The sequence below is a fragment of the Myiozetetes cayanensis genome, unplaced genomic scaffold (genome assembly GCF_022539395.1).
Source record: "Myiozetetes cayanensis isolate MyiCay16 unplaced genomic scaffold, myiCay2020 scf6-25, whole genome shotgun sequence".
NCBI classification, from domain to species: Eukaryota; Metazoa; Chordata; class Aves; order Passeriformes; family Tyrannidae; genus Myiozetetes; species Myiozetetes cayanensis.
This window is the reverse complement of record NW_026087853.1, coordinates 25,784,805-25,800,376: the sequence shown is the minus strand read 5'-3', so window position 1 is coordinate 25,800,376 and position 15,572 is coordinate 25,784,805. Positions and strand designations below refer to the sequence as shown.

The 15,572-nt window shown below is 35.0% G+C and overlaps 1 protein-coding gene across 7 annotated transcripts in view; it reads right to left on the bottom strand.

Annotated features, from left to right (window-relative positions):
- Window positions 1-15,572, bottom strand: part of HECTD1 (HECT domain E3 ubiquitin protein ligase 1) — a 58,892-nt gene that overhangs the window by 25,362 nt on the left and 17,958 nt on the right. For 2 of the 7 annotated variants that reach the window (XM_050337157.1, XM_050337155.1), the window contains exons 4-21: window positions 14,998-15,225; window positions 11,967-12,248; window positions 11,431-11,719; window positions 11,026-11,102; window positions 10,841-10,939; window positions 10,398-10,512; window positions 9,674-9,848; window positions 9,295-9,433; window positions 8,942-9,112; window positions 7,740-7,962; window positions 4,356-4,619; window positions 4,161-4,237; window positions 2,811-2,945; window positions 2,443-2,589; window positions 1,990-2,084; window positions 1,485-1,590; window positions 418-552; window positions 193-332 (exon numbers count right to left, since the gene is read on the bottom strand). In XM_050337157.1, the coding sequence (XP_050193114.1) occupies window positions 193-332; window positions 418-552; window positions 1,485-1,590; window positions 1,990-2,084; window positions 2,443-2,589; window positions 2,811-2,945; window positions 4,161-4,237; window positions 4,356-4,619; window positions 7,740-7,962; window positions 8,942-9,112; window positions 9,295-9,433; window positions 9,674-9,848; window positions 10,398-10,512; window positions 10,841-10,939; window positions 11,026-11,102; window positions 11,431-11,719; window positions 11,967-12,248; window positions 14,998-15,225 (2,897 nt within the window). Of the gene's footprint in view, window positions 1-192; window positions 333-417; window positions 553-1,484; window positions 1,591-1,989; window positions 2,085-2,442; window positions 2,590-2,810; window positions 2,946-4,160; window positions 4,238-4,343; window positions 4,620-7,739; window positions 7,963-8,941; window positions 9,113-9,294; window positions 9,434-9,673; window positions 9,849-10,397; window positions 10,513-10,840; window positions 10,940-11,025; window positions 11,103-11,430; window positions 11,720-11,966; window positions 12,249-14,997; window positions 15,226-15,572 lie in introns of all 7 variants that reach the window. The other 5 variants (XM_050337151.1, XM_050337154.1, XM_050337153.1 and 2 more) reach the window with 3 other exon arrangements.

The window sequence follows — 15,572 nt, the reverse complement described above, 5'->3', positions numbered from 1 at the left end:
CAACACAACTTCAGTGATTCATATTCTTCTGTTATTTAAGTAGATCAAAAAGAAATGTCATTCTATTGATCAAAGATACTTCCTGCTCCTAAAAACAGAACATATTTCATTTCATTATGAATTCTCTCTCCCCATCCTGCCCCAAGGTCTATAGTTAGTCTTACTTCAATATTTAGCTTTGAAGAAACTCACTTTGCATTTGTCCCAATCCAGTAAATAATTCCATTTTCATCAAAATCATGTTGATGCCTGAACACAAATGTTTGGCCTTCACGTAGTTTTCGTACAAAAACAAACGAAGCCCTATCAAAGTCGTACCATTGCTTTGCTACCTACATGTGAATGAAAAGAAATGAAATATTAAAGAAGCAGAATACCACCATTCCCTGTGAACTCTGTGTGTGGTATGTAGCTCACCATTTTTAGGAGATACTGTTCTAGAGATTCAACAGTTGCCAAGGGCTCCATCTTCAGCATTCTCCCAGTCCGATCTATCAGAGATGTCTCCCCAGAGGCACGTTCCAAACGAAACCTCAAGCGCCTTGTTAATATCTGAAAGAGCAGGCCAACATTAAAATAGGCTTTTCTGCTCAGGCTTTGAAATTTTAAGAAAAACCATTTCAGTGGCATATCAAGTATGTTTGTTGCATAACTTAAGCAAACTATATTCTAATGAAACTCTTTAGAATTTAATTGATAGTCTTATCTTTTTCAATTAAACAATGCTTTAAGATGATAGTCAATGTATAAGTCAATAACACACTCAGTTAACATTTTCTCACTTTCCCGGTGTTTTCATAGTTTTTATTTGTTGACTAGCAACTACAATAATACATAAACTGAAAATTATTTTCAAAAATAGTCAATAACAACAGTGTTTTTGCAAATTTCTGCAACTATTTTCTAATAATTTGACATGAAAACAGAAATATTTACACTTCCTTAGTATGTTACAAAATCCTGAAGTGTGCTTTCAAATGGAAAAAACTAAGGATCTACATAAACTGGAAAAAAACAAGTAATATTTTTAGCCAAACTGCCAAGCTTCTTGTATAAGAAGCGGATGATCCTGCAGCTGTCTTGTATTACCAAATGAACATACTGCACTAAATGGGACCCTTTAAACACTTCAAGTCCATCCCTTGTCATTACAAATAAATGTCTAATAATTGCCTTCAACTAAATGCTTGGTCAAGTAGTAAAGATACTTATAAGAGGGTACATTTCTATATAAAGACAACAATACTTGAAGACAAAAGAACAAACACATTATCTCTTCAATCAAAATTTACTTTCACTTCACAGTGTCAAAGTCACAGTAGAGGAACACCCATACATTTAGGTTGAAGTGTTGGAGGAAATAGATGCCAAAGAGTTCACTGTCCTTTACCTAATTCTACCCACTTCTACAGACAATGTGTGCAACATCCAGCATTCAGATGTGTACCACTCAGGGTGACATGCTGTTATCACTGTACATTTACCTGAAGATTATATGTAGATCCTGGTGTATCGTACAAGTGCAGAGGCAGACGTTCAATGGATTCTAACACTGCTATCAATTTCCGAATTAATGCAACTGCTGGACGACTGTGAAAATGAACAGTTACTATGTTACCACAAAACAAAGGAAAAAATTCTATAGTGTCTCGGAGAACAGTACCCAGCTGAGGCAGGTAACTCAGCATGCCATTTCTACTAATATCATCTGTTCTAGTCACATGGTTACAGCACAGTAAAAAAGATATTAATCTGCACAGTGATGAACAAGTCACCTTTATATTTGTCAACAGATGTTCACTCAGTATAGTTGACTCCTACAGATAAAAATTTTCCACTTTTACTTCAATGACAGATGGTGTCTTTTAAGATCAATTTTCTATTCCATTCAAATTCAAAGAACAGTCTTAGTCTTTAAATTATTTTAAACATACCATACTGCTTCACAGATGCAAAAGAGGTGGTTTTTTTGCTTGGTTTTATTTTTACCTTTCGTCGTCTTCATTTTCACTGAATGCTGTTTTGAAAACGTTTATCCTCTCTACCAGTTGACTACAGTCTTGTTTCACATCTAAATCGACATTCTAATAGGAAAAAAACGCATTACATTTAATACAAAGCAATTTATGTATTTGTTATACAGGTAAAAATATCTGTCCAATCTCACTGAACTCCCTATCTAAAGTCTGTATGTGAAAAGCTAAACATCAGCCATTAAACCTGACCAGTGTTGATTTAAAGATTTTTAAAGGCTCATTTTAACTACAGTTCTCTATTGTGACAGTTTATCTTCAATGGGTAGAACAAGAACTGGAGCAAGTCTGTCTGAGTTTCAGCAAGACAGGAAAGAGACACATTTATAATAGAACTTTTAAATTAAGGCACAGGATTTAATTTTTTTTTAGAAAGTTTTTCTTCAGCAACGATGTTCTATAAACTCACATTATTTAAAACTGTCAGCAATGATTGAACCAAGCCACTACTGCACATTTCGTATGGAGAAATAGTATTCTCATCCTTCAATAGTACGATTAAGTTTTCCAGAGCAGTCTTCATTAAATCTCTCCAAGTATTTTCTCCCTCAATACACTGAAAGACAAAAAGATAATTGTGGTGAAACAAGGTAACAGTTTTTCCACTTCAGTGGAAAAACCGCATCCTAGAAAAGTACCTATCTAGGCAATACATGCATTAAAACTCCCCACGTTTCAGACAGACATACTATGACTCTCTTTAGATCATGACAGACTAGGCTGAACATTATGTGATTTCCACTGACATCAGACATGAGAAATGAAGGATACACTTACCTGCCTGTTCGCATGAAGCTCCCATGCAGACTCCAACTGCGTTGCTATGTTCCTCAGTGTTACAACTACTCCTCGAGGCATACTTTCAACTGCTTTAAAATGATCATCATATAAATCTCTTGCCATAGTGCGAACCTAAAAATGGATTTTGATAATCAGAAGTCATACCTTACTCTAATGAGACCATCGTTATTCTTCCAAATACTGGAAACTTGGTCATCTTTTTTAAATAAGTCCATGAAAGACAAATAGGGAAGAATCAGACCCATCATACATCGTGAAATGGCAAAGTTTGTGAAAGGATAAAGGTACAGGAGAAATAAATGGGAATACACAGAATCTTATTGAATCTCACAAACTAAGGTTAGCTTCCTGTATTAAATTACAGCACAAAAGGTAGGAGGAAAAGGTAGGACTCTCAATCTGTAAATCTTTCTTTTAGAACTGTATCATGGATCAGATAATCTTTTAAAAGATAAAATTAAGGAGGTTTGATATGGTTTCTGAATACATACAAGAACACATAAGCTTTGGAGTTACATAGTGCAATCTCAGGTACGAGAGTGCACTGCCTTTCCTTATCCCACCTATTCTCATTCACACAGTATTTTAGCTTTCAACTTAGCGTCACACTTCCTAAGTTCTTACATGCTGCAGATACATGGTACAGAACACAATGACTGCCCTGTTAGAAACTGCAAGACAGTTCAAGACTGAAGATTAGCTTGAGCCCTTGGCATCAGCTGGTCACAGAACATACTGCTGACTCTGTGGGCTTTTTGTAAAAAGCTTAATTTAATTTCTTAGTTCCTCTGTTCTTCCCCTCAGTTTGAGGAGAAAGAAGAATTTTAAAAAGAGGTCTAAAACAAAAGTATTTACTCATTTTGCTTCACTACAACTCTTACAATGCAGACTGTTCACTTCCAGCACCCTATCGGTCACAATATCCAGTCTGAAATTACTATCTAAATGATAGTAACCAGAAGTAATATATGCCTCTGACAACTGTAGTCTCGATCGTAACATCTTTTCCTTATGCATAAAAGAAAAAAAATAAAACAACAAACCTGCAGAATTATACAAATCTAAGTCAGGAAGATTAGACATTCCTACATTTTTAAAAGAAAATTCATTTTCCTCTACAGGAGCACAGAGTTTACTAATACTGTTGGATAAAAACACCTGAAGAAGTGCTTTGTTCCAAGTGACATTTTCTCCTACAAGCTTAACATAAATTTGTGTTTAGTTTGAGTCAGATTTTAATCCTCTGAGAAGAAACTACAACTCTGTAAGTATGGTATAAAATAAAACAGAAAATTCTAAGTATAAAACAGACAGATGCTCACCAACCTTTTGTTTTGTCTTCTCCAATTTAGATTTCAGTTTTCTTCCTCTTTTGCCTGTCCAGCCAGTCACAAACTCTGATCCTGCAACGTAGTTTTTAGAAAAGTTGCATTTTCTCATAGGTATGAAAAGCAACAAATAAAACAACTACCTCATATACACTTGCTCCTACCTGCACATAACACATACCTACATACTTACCCAAAGAAGTTTCAGCTGTGAATGAATGCTTTGTTCCTCTGTTCGATTCAAACACAAAGCCTGGCAGATCTTCCTTCAGTATTGTAGCTTGCTGACCATCAGAATTGTGAATAGCAATTTCTCCTTCTTTTAAACAAGTCAGTGACCAGTTTCCTACAGTAAGTTTAGCTGGCCCTGGTGTTGATAAAATTGGCTGGCTTGTGGTAGATGGTTTCACTTGGCTTCGAGCTCTCTGCAACTTCTCAAGGAACTCACTCCTACTTTCTATTTAAAAAGAAACAAACATTTTTTTTACTTCCAACAACTGATTCCACCATTATGTATCTTAGTTTGGTTTTTTTGCTAGAGCAAAACAACTGAGCACATTCAATGCAAAATTAAGTTTGAAATTAAGGGTCTTAAGTGTTCTAAATGTCTTCCCAGTGTACTTCTGTATTTCAGCAGTGATTTATTCCACAATCACATGAAAGCTGCAATGTAACAATGAAAAAACTCTTTCTGAAAGGTGCTATCACAAATGTATTAATTCATCATTACAATTATAATAGGAAGATCAAAGAAATTCATTATAAACTTTAAGTTTTGGAAAAATTATTTATCTTGTTATGGCCAGCATGATCTACTCTCAAATGTGAGTTTTCAGAAATAAGAAATTAAAGTAATCTTCCAACAGGAAAACAGCAATCAGCTTCACAGCTTAGAGCAACTGGAGAAAATATGCTGAAACCCTATTAAAAAAAAAATCACAAAACTTTACCTAGCCCAACAGTCTACACATCATAAAAGCAAATTTGAGTTATTTGCTCAGATTGTCACAAAACTTCTTTATAAAATATACTAAAACTCTAATTTAATCTCATTTAGAGAACCTCAGAGAAAGTGAGAATGCCACAATTATGCTACTTAATACAGAGACATTACATTAATTCAACTTCTGATGTAGATTTCTTTTTTTTAGTACTTACAAAACTTTTAAGGATCTCTGTCTCTGAGAAAAACAACAACAACAAAAATATATCGAATGGCACCACTTGATACTTAATTAGAAACCAATGTTTATATAGAGAAATTTAATCGATGACAAACACGATCATGTTCTACTTTTAGAGTAGGTAGGCAATCTAGCCCAAAATTATTCCAAAAAACTCTCTCAGATTTTATTAAATTATACTTTTATATTTTAGTAGCTGAGTTCATAATTTAAAAGATAAAGATTATGTTTAAAATAAAAATGCAAACACCTCAGTAATGTAAAGATTATATCTCAACTCACAGTTAACAAGTACCCTTATCTTTCAGCATATTGATTTGATAAATACAACCTTTGTAGCCCATACAAACACTTGTAAAAATTGCTGTTTTCCTTTCGCTGCATTGACAAGATCCAGGTTTTTTTAAATCTGCTGGTTTTTTTTTTCCTTTTGTAACACAAAAGTAAATCATCTCTGTGCAAATATAAATATGCACTAAAGGCATAACTTTTATTGCTTAAATTTCATAACATACGGAGAGAAGGCTTATAAAAATAACTTGGAGATTTTATATGCAAAATGAAAATTCCGTTAATTAAACAGTTTCAAATTTCCATAATTACACTTTACTAATTTTATTGTACAGCATGCTGCACTGAAAGTACTATGTTTATACATGGTTGGGAATAAATTCAGGTTTCCTTGGACAGAATTTTGAGTCTCACTTAAAGCTTCAGAATTACCATTAAATTTCAACTTTTGCATTGAACTTTTATTTTTTCTAAAAATTCAAACAAAACAAGTAGAGTTAATGTGGAGAGGGGTGAGTACAGACCTTCCAAAAATGTTTACAGTATATATATATTTCCCCACCCACCTCAACTTTCATCATGCAATACACACTAACAGATTTCACTACTCAGTCCACTATATTCTTGCCAGTTGTGAAGTTACTAAAAAGTATACCATGAGATTAATCAGTAACGATTTAGGACAGCAGAACATATAGTACAGTTCAGGACTTAAAGATACTATTTGAGTCTATACTGTACTGTAGTCATTTTAGTTAACAAATATTAATTTCTTCAGTAAAAAAGGCTGCTGCACATGCTTAGAGCTCATGGTTAAAGTTCAGGCAAATGACACTGCAACATCAGCACTCTTAGTAATGTCTATTTGACAACATATTGCATGAAGCCTCATTTAATCCTAATTTTAGCTCCTTTCCCTCCATAATATCTATGCTACGTATCCTGTTAAAAAACTTGGAATTTATTCAATCTTTTTCAAAAGACTGATTTTAATGAGATATCTTCTTAAATTCTCAATCTGACTTCTTTTAAATTCTCTTCACTCTAAATTCACCTGAGGTGTCCCCATTCCACTCATCTTGTACAGATATAGTGAAGTCTCAGCCCCTTGCCCACACCATTTGGAAGGAAAAATAAAGTTGGCATCCAGGGGCTAAGAGAATCTAAAACATTATCCTCATGGATCTTGTTAAAATTTTATTGCGTGATAAACAAGTATCTCAACCCAGGAACTGTTTAGCTCCTAAGGTATTATCCTTAATCAAAAACAATGCAAAGATACATTTTCTGACCAAAAATAAATAAATCTGTAAGTGGTTTCCAGTTGCATTACGATCAGAAACACACTCTATTGCATTTTATCTCCTTGCGCCAAAATCGATGTATAACGTCATTAACACTTTATTTTCATCCTGAATCATAATATGTTCTGTTATTTCCTTCCATGGTTTGTTGAAAACATAATAATATTGCAAAGCATTTTATGTCTCCAGGTTCATAAATGCACGAACTGCTGCAAAAAACATGAAACAACAAAAGGAGGGTTGTTTCTGCATCCAGAACAAGTTGCGTATTCTGTACAGAAAATTAGAACCAGCTGTGCACTGCCACTGCATGAGGTCTGTTCCCTTATCCTCTCTCCAACAAACAATCAAGACATTGTAATTTGTTTCCCAATCTTGATGAGAAACGTTCCATTACTTTGTCTTCAAACACATGCAATTCCATTCTGCTAGCTAGAAGCAAACAACAAATCACCATTTCAACCTGCTTTTCCTGGGATGGCCACTACAAAGTGCTTTTAATGACTGGGGTGAAAAAAATTAGGTACGCATGGAGAAGAATCAAAACAAAAAGTTAATACACTTTTACTGGCAAGATGTTTACTTAACACAATTCACCAAGAAAGTCAAGTTATGGTCACATGCTATCTGATAAAAAGCATCACAATTAACTGACCACCTTCCACCTGTTTACATCCTCTACTATTTAGTAAGCCAATTCCTGCAAAACAAAATAGCTCAAATCAAATTATATAAACAAATATAACAAACAGTCTCAAAACTTAACCCAGACTTGAATTGTAAAAAAAAAAAACCTACCTGAACTATCGGATCCTCCTTCAGGGCTCCCACTGGAATACATTGTGGCCAGCTTGCCATCCAAGATAAATCTGAACCATCCATTACTACCATTAGATAGCTCCAGGGCTGCAGCATCACTCCAGATATACAGGCAGTCCCTCCCCCTGATGATTGACCAGTCTCTCCAGTGGTACGGTTTACCCTGTTGCAGTTCTTTAGCATCCTCCTGTGGTTCATCCTCCTGCAATAAATTTGTACTTATCAACAACAACAAAAGAACAAAAACCCCCAACACAAAACCATAGACATTTTTAAAAGACTTTAGGAGAAGAATTACTCAAACCAAAGTATAGGAACTATACTATTTCTGCTTGTAAAACATATCCTTAAAAGTATTCTTTAAAAGAAGTTTCCTGTCACATACAGCTTTATCTACTCAACAGTAACAATAGTCTATTGATTGTGACATCCTCTTCTGTTTAAAACTTGAACTGTGAGGAAAGAATCACAAAATGGTTGAGGTTGGCAGGGACCTCTTGAGGCCATCTAGTCCAAACCCCTGCTCATGCAGGGTCACATAGGACCAGTTGCTCAGAACCATGTCCAGATGACTTTTTAAAATCTAAACACTTAAGAAAACAGCAACTCAAAAAAACACCAAACAACCCAAAACCCACAGTAAAAGAGCTTAACTATACACTTAAGTTCAACTATAAATGTAATTGAATCAAGAACAAGAGGTCCATGCAGTTCATTTGAGTGGCAATAAGATTGTTGGAAAATGACAAATAACTTCTATGTACACTTATGACAACTATTAGCAACAATAAGCAAACAACTATTTTCTTTTATGTTTACTATATCCTATAACAACATTTAAAACATCTGCAATTATTTGGCACATAAACTTCTGACATGAATATGCTTTAGGAAAGATTAATTTCATTTAGTAGTCACTTTCAAAATATTAGAAAAAAAATCAAGTGCCAATCAACTTGACCATAAATAAATATGGATAGGAAAACTCAGTCGATAATAATGTACTAACAGAAAATGAAGGTAGAGACAAAAACAACAAAAGCAATTAAAACAAGGGGCATACCATAAGCATTAATTTAATATCCTAACTACCTTGCTCTGGACATTTTCATATCAGTGAAAATTTTAACAGAAGTGTTGATTTCACAGTAGCAAAAAAGGTATCAATTCTATATGCCTACCTTCTCAGGTTTAGACTCCTCTTCGTTTTCATCATCAGATGATGGCCCCGCCAAAGTTGACACTTTACTAATTACACCAAGTCTAGCCAGTTGGTCTAGAAAAAGATCACCACCTTTATCCACCAAATCCCTTATGATTTGCAAGGCTAACAAATGGCCATCATCATCATCCTGTAATACATCGGGATGAAAAGAAAATAACAATTACTTAAAGATATCTTTACATGCTGAACTTCACATATGGTTGTTATAAAAGTTTCAGGGTTAGTTGTTAACAAGTACATGGAATCAATTAGTATAACACCCTTTTTTGCACTGGTTTCATTAATGGATAACATTTTCTTTCTTCCTACCTCTTGATCAAGCACTGTAGCTGTTATCTCAACCAGTATCGTGGGCAGATTGTGGCCAGCATCAGAGTCACAAACCTCTTTCAGCAGTGCCTCAGAACAAAAATGTATCATTTTTCTAATGAGGGCAAGACTTGCTTTCCTTTAAGAGATCATAGAAAAAAAAAAGGTTCTAACAATGATAAAAAAGCAGTAACCAAATCAACAAAAAAGGTCAAGACAAAACTACTTTGTTACTGTGTTTATACATTCTTTAAAAACAAAAAAAATTTGTTTCAGCTCATTATTGGAAGTAAAATGAGTTATTTATTACTTAAACTATTAGATCCACCTTGGCTTTTTTAAGATTGCATTAAGAAACTGTCTATTACAACAGCATTACCTTATTGAAGGCAACATAGTTTGTTGAAATGTTTGTGCAAACACAGGCAAAAGCCTTTTCAAGTATATGGGTGCCATTTCTGGATCTCCTTTGGGTTCATTACATTCTTCCTCATCCTTGTTTGCATCTTTCTTTTTCTTCTCATCCCCTTTGTTAACAGGACACATCCAATCCCCTGGAAAATATTTTTTCCCCAAAACATTCAATGGCAAAAATCAACAAACCAAACAAAAAGCCCTTTAAATAAACATACAGGTTTTCTTTACAACACCTAAGTACCTGAACAGGAATATGCACTCCTAGAAATATAAAATTTACATGTGCACAACTTCTTGAATAAAACTATTTGATAGCATGTATCACCTGTGGCACCTAAAAAACAGATAGAGTGCTGTTCTCATGTACAAAGGAAGGATGCCAGAGAAGCTACCAAGGCTGACGCCTTTGAATCCACAGCAAAATCCCAGCTAGCCCCATTCCACAGCTGAAGAGCAAGACCATTGGCAGTGCTCATGGTTGGTCAGGCATTTCTTCTGTAATTCCCCTTCCCTTAAGAACACCTAAAACACTAAAGTTTTTATATGGACTTCACAGGTTAAGGAAGGTTGGTCACAAAATATTTTTTTTTAATAACTTAATAGAGTAAAATTCTAGTAACTGTGATACTTAACATGTTTTGGCATTTCTACTATAGCAAGGGCATAGAAATGAAAACTGCACTCACCTGGAGACTGAAGAATAGCTACGACTTCGCTGTGTCCCCTTTCACGAGCTTTGTCCAAAGGGGTTTTCCCATCTTCATCTCTCAAATCAGGGTTTGCACCATGTCGTAAGAGAGTCTGAAAACAAATATTTTTATGTATGAATAAAACATTAAGATTTCTTCTTCCAAAGTAGCAAATGTGGTTTTTTATACATCTTTCCTACACTCTTCTCATGCTTGTAAGCAAAGTTGGAACATTCCGTGCTTTTTATATTTGTAGAGCTAATATAAAACTCCTTTTATTCATTAGTGCCCTATCATGAGGAAAAATGTGTTTTGATAAACATCATAAAGAACATGTAAGTATTTGATTGTGCATGTGTCCAGTGTATTGAAGACACTGCGTGCAGAATAAGATGAAAAGTCAATATATAAGGTTTCCTAAGTGTCAGTTTAAATCATACCTTTGCTACCTGAGGTCTTCCGAAACATGCTGCATAATGTAATGAGGATGACCTCTGACCTCTGTTAACATCAGCACCCCTTTCACAGAGAAATTCTACCTGTTAAACGAGAAAAAGGAAAGTAGTTTTTCTTCTTTCTTCACATAAATAAAGTAACTTGTTAAGAGTCTATAAACCTAATTTACCATTTCCTGAGTTCCAAAAGCTGAGGCCCAGTTCAAAAGAGTTTGTCCTACATCATCCATAAAATTTACTTCAAAAGCTGAAAGATACAATTAAATAAATAGTTAAAGTTCCTAGAATTATAAACTAAACTTCAACACTCTTCTTTAAATAAAAAGCAGGTCTTAAAAAAAATTAACCATCCTCAATAATTCTAGAGAAGCATTTATGATCTTAATTCCTATAATAAAAAGGTGGCATAAGAATTATACTAACAGCACCTGTTAAGTATTTAACAAAATAAGTGAACTTGTATATAAAGATTTTCAATGTACTAACTAAACATTTGTTGTGACACCACAGATTATATAAAAATCAAAAGATAAAGCAAGCATCTCATGGTCTTTTTCAGAGTATTTTTTGCTTACCTCCTGTGTCAATAGCATCTATCAGTGCATCAGTATCCTTACTGCGGATGCAATCTATCAGCTGCCGATGAGAACGTTCCCCAGAACTATCCAGCCTTCGCAGTCCTGGGATTCTGCCTGTAGATCCAGCACTGGATTTTGGCAGGGCTTTTCTCCCTTCGAACAGTAGCACCAAAAGAAGATCTACTAACCGCATGGTATCCAGTACACATCTCTCATCACCCTGCAACGCACTTTCTATAGAATCTGGAAGTTCAGATCTTAGAAGATCCTGGAAATAATTAAAAGTCTGAACAATAAAAAATATACAGGGCTTTAGAAGATACTATCAGAATTGGGTTTCATTTCCATATGAAATGTTTCCTTTTTTCCCCCTCTTTATAAATAAATAAATGTGCATGTGTGTGTGGATGTATATCTATAAAAATACAATTTATAAATATATAAAATAACAACATAAATCTTGCATACATTAAAGTACACAGAGGGAAAAGCCCCATGAGAACAAAAAGCTGTAGCATAAAAGGATTTCTTACATGTGTTACTACTGGAGAGCCTCTACACAGGGTTGACAACAGGCTTACAATAGTTGACACCTGATTACTTAATTTAGAGTCTGCAGCTGTTGGTGGTGCACCAGCACTACTCCGTCCAGGTTTGCAAGCTGAAGATGGTCCTGACACTGTCCCACCCGCAGCTGCCATGCGAGATAACAACTCCTCAGTTAATCCATGCTTAGCTAATGGGGCTGGGTCAACTCCACGCCGTGTGAATCTGTCAGCTAATGAAGCAAAGCATCTCAGAGCTCCATCTGAAACCTAAGAAAGAAGTGCAAGAGGAATTATGAACTATCTCTTAAGATGAGAAGATGCTAAGGGGATATCTGCAAGAATACAGGACACATTGAAGAACTTGATTTCCCCAGCATCCCTTAAAAGTCAGTGAAAGGAGGAAACCGGCTTTTCAAGCCAGAAACTCAGAGCTGGAACCCAACAGTGCTCTGAACTGCTCTCTGAAGGACTGTACTGAAGGACTGTATTGCTGCATTTCTTCCCCTCCTTCTCTCTGTCGATCATACATAAAAGTCAAGAAAACTTTCTGAAGTTCAGCACTATGAGCATTTCTTCAACTGCGATTTGGGGTTTTGCTCAATCCAGAAAAACACATTTAATAATGGAATTGCCAAATGATACATATTGGAAGCACTTTTTAAAACATTTTTCATTATAGATCTTGTTGTTACAACCATTTATAATCTCCACTAGCAACTATACATTCTGACCATACAATTTGAAAAAGGACCAAAACCTACTCACAGCTGGGCATTGAAATAGAGCATACTTAACCTTCTGGTTGTTCTGATGTTACAGTAGCCTTCTAATAATAAAACTTAAATACACACCAAAAAACCCAAAACACCAAAAACTGCTCTATGAGGACTTACTTCCTAGTTTTCCTATATTTACTGAATCTGAAATTTGTTCCTCAAGGAATAATGAAGACAAAAATTTCCTTGCAGTTTTATCTTCTGTATTTGCAGAATACCAAATATTCCAATATGTTATATTTTTACATTTATAATTAACATTCTGCTAATATTACAAGGTTATATTCATTTGGTCCTTTCTATCAAAAGACGCTATCAAATAAGCCATTAAATGATGCACTGATTAAGAATTCCTAAAGCATTAAACTGACAGAGAAGTTTGACAGTTAAAGTTGTATTTAAAGGTCTACATATTTCTCTCAAGCACATGAAATTTTTTCAATTGAACCAAGCCTAAAAATAGGACAAACTGGAAAAAGCAAATTTTAGATAACTCAAGATTGCCCACTGAGGACCTGATCCAAGGATGCGCAAGTACTTTTGTGATAATAAAATGCAAACTCACAAATTTAGGTTTGTCACTAAATGGGAAAAAAAAACCCCAACAAAATAAAACAAAAAAGCAAACAGTGACACTGTCAAAATAAGGCTTTACTGATGATCCTTTTAACAATTCAGTAAAAAAATACTGTTGGTCAACTGCCCAGGAAAGCAGCCAACATCTTTTCATGTCAACACTGAAAAGAAAGGAAGGCTTTGCCTTTATCTCTCTCATCTATGCACTAAAAGGGTCTCCCCATCTTTCAGATCAGGTTTGCATAGGCATATCAAGATAAGCTGCTTCAGGCACATTTGCCTTCAAAGATCTGTAGTAAGCAAACCAGACTGATGTCAAGAAATACTACAAAAAAACCCCAAAACTAACCATAACACCTATTATCTACCAAACCCTAAATTACTACAGCTCTTATTCCCTAAAATGTCAACTCATAGCACAGTCCATTTTCAAAATGATTGCCAGCTATCACATACCAAGAGCTTAAAGACAGTTGCTCATCAACACACAGAACATGATTAGAGTATGAGCCAGACTTCATGAAGATAAAATTTCAAATCTCCATTAAGTTTGCAAATTTCTGGCACAGCCTGTGCATGCCAAGCATTCTGATTTATTAGTGCTCTTTTGCAAGGAAGTTTTTTCTTTAACTTGTGATGGTCACTGCTCATGTCCTCTGGCCTTTTGCTCCAGTTCTTTGATGGTACAGATAAACAATTCCATCAACCCTTATGTAATTTGTATATACTTTATGGATCTTTACCACAACAGCTCTCACAAATACACAAGAAAGCTTCACCTATTCAACAAACTGCATTAGTGGTATCAGGTTACAAAGCAATAGAGTAACTGTGGAAAGTATTTACATTTCTTTTCCCACACCATAAGTTTAGCAGAAAGGTTAAAAAAAAAGTTACAGATAAGCTGGTCTTGGGGCCACATTCATCTGGTCTGAACTCCTCCCTCAAGCTGTGTCACTAACTGGCAGCCCACACAAAAGTGACCAAACCCAAGAGTGTAAAAAGATGAGGTAGGGAGCAACAAAACTTTATAAGGGACATTACTGGACAAATCCATAATACACATCAACATCCACTGTAATCCTGAGGTTTGTTTCATGCATGAGACATTTCTCAAGGATACCAGTACAGATTTACTCATCATCTGGGTTATTCCAGTCTTAAACCCATTTATCTTTAAGGTTAATTGCTAAACAGTCAAGTTGATCTGAACTCTCATTCACATGTCCAACAGCCCCAGCAACTGCTTTTTCAAACACCTTATAAACTGGGAAACAGTCTATTGCTTCTCCTAGTCTGGCAAAAGAAGAATGAACCAAATTGATTTTTGTCTCTTACTTATGCCAAATTTAATAGTGATTGAGGTGTAGTCATAGAACAATAGTTACTTTAGAAAGTATCTTGAAATGCACTGAAAAAAGTTACAAGACATTTTTCAATAAAGTTCTCAGGGGCTAAATAAGGTTATATTCAAACAATAGTGCTTGGAGTCAAACATTAAGCAGTATTTTTATCCTCTTCTCATAATAACTATAAAGGAAACTATCGTAATATCCATATATGACTATGCAGACACACAACTGGCGAGGCTAAAAAAATTACCTAGTCATCAATTTATTAAACATAATGAATGTTAAATTCACAGCACATTGAACCAACATTACCTGATGGTCTTCATGTTTTAATAAACTAGACAGTGATTCCACACAGATCTCTAATGAAGAATCCTGAGGCTCCATTTTGCCACAGAGTCTGGATACTACAGCCATAGCTGAATGCAAAGTATCTTTATGAACAAGGTGTCCACTGTCACGAATGAATGTCAGAACACAATTCAACCCTCCAGCTTCAAACACAGCTCCTGATTCACGTGTACAGATTAATTCTAACACCTACGACAAAATGAAATGTAATATGAATGAAGTACACAGAATAAGTCAGTTATTTATATCCATAGTCAGATGTCTATATCCATCTACAGAATTGGTTAAGAAAATGAAACAACAGGTAAAAATAAAAACCCCTTTCTTCCTCAACATCCAGAAGCAGCCAAAGTCTCAAGTACTCTAGTAGTTAGTAGTTAAAGCTTTTTTCAAAAATACAGGAGTGAATACAAAACATCCCCCAACGGCTTGGTCGTAACAGGTGTTCATGAAGATAGTTAGATAATATCTTATCCTGGGAGAATTAAGTCTCGGGATAACACATAACTGAGAGCTCTGAAACTTCCAAGAGCACC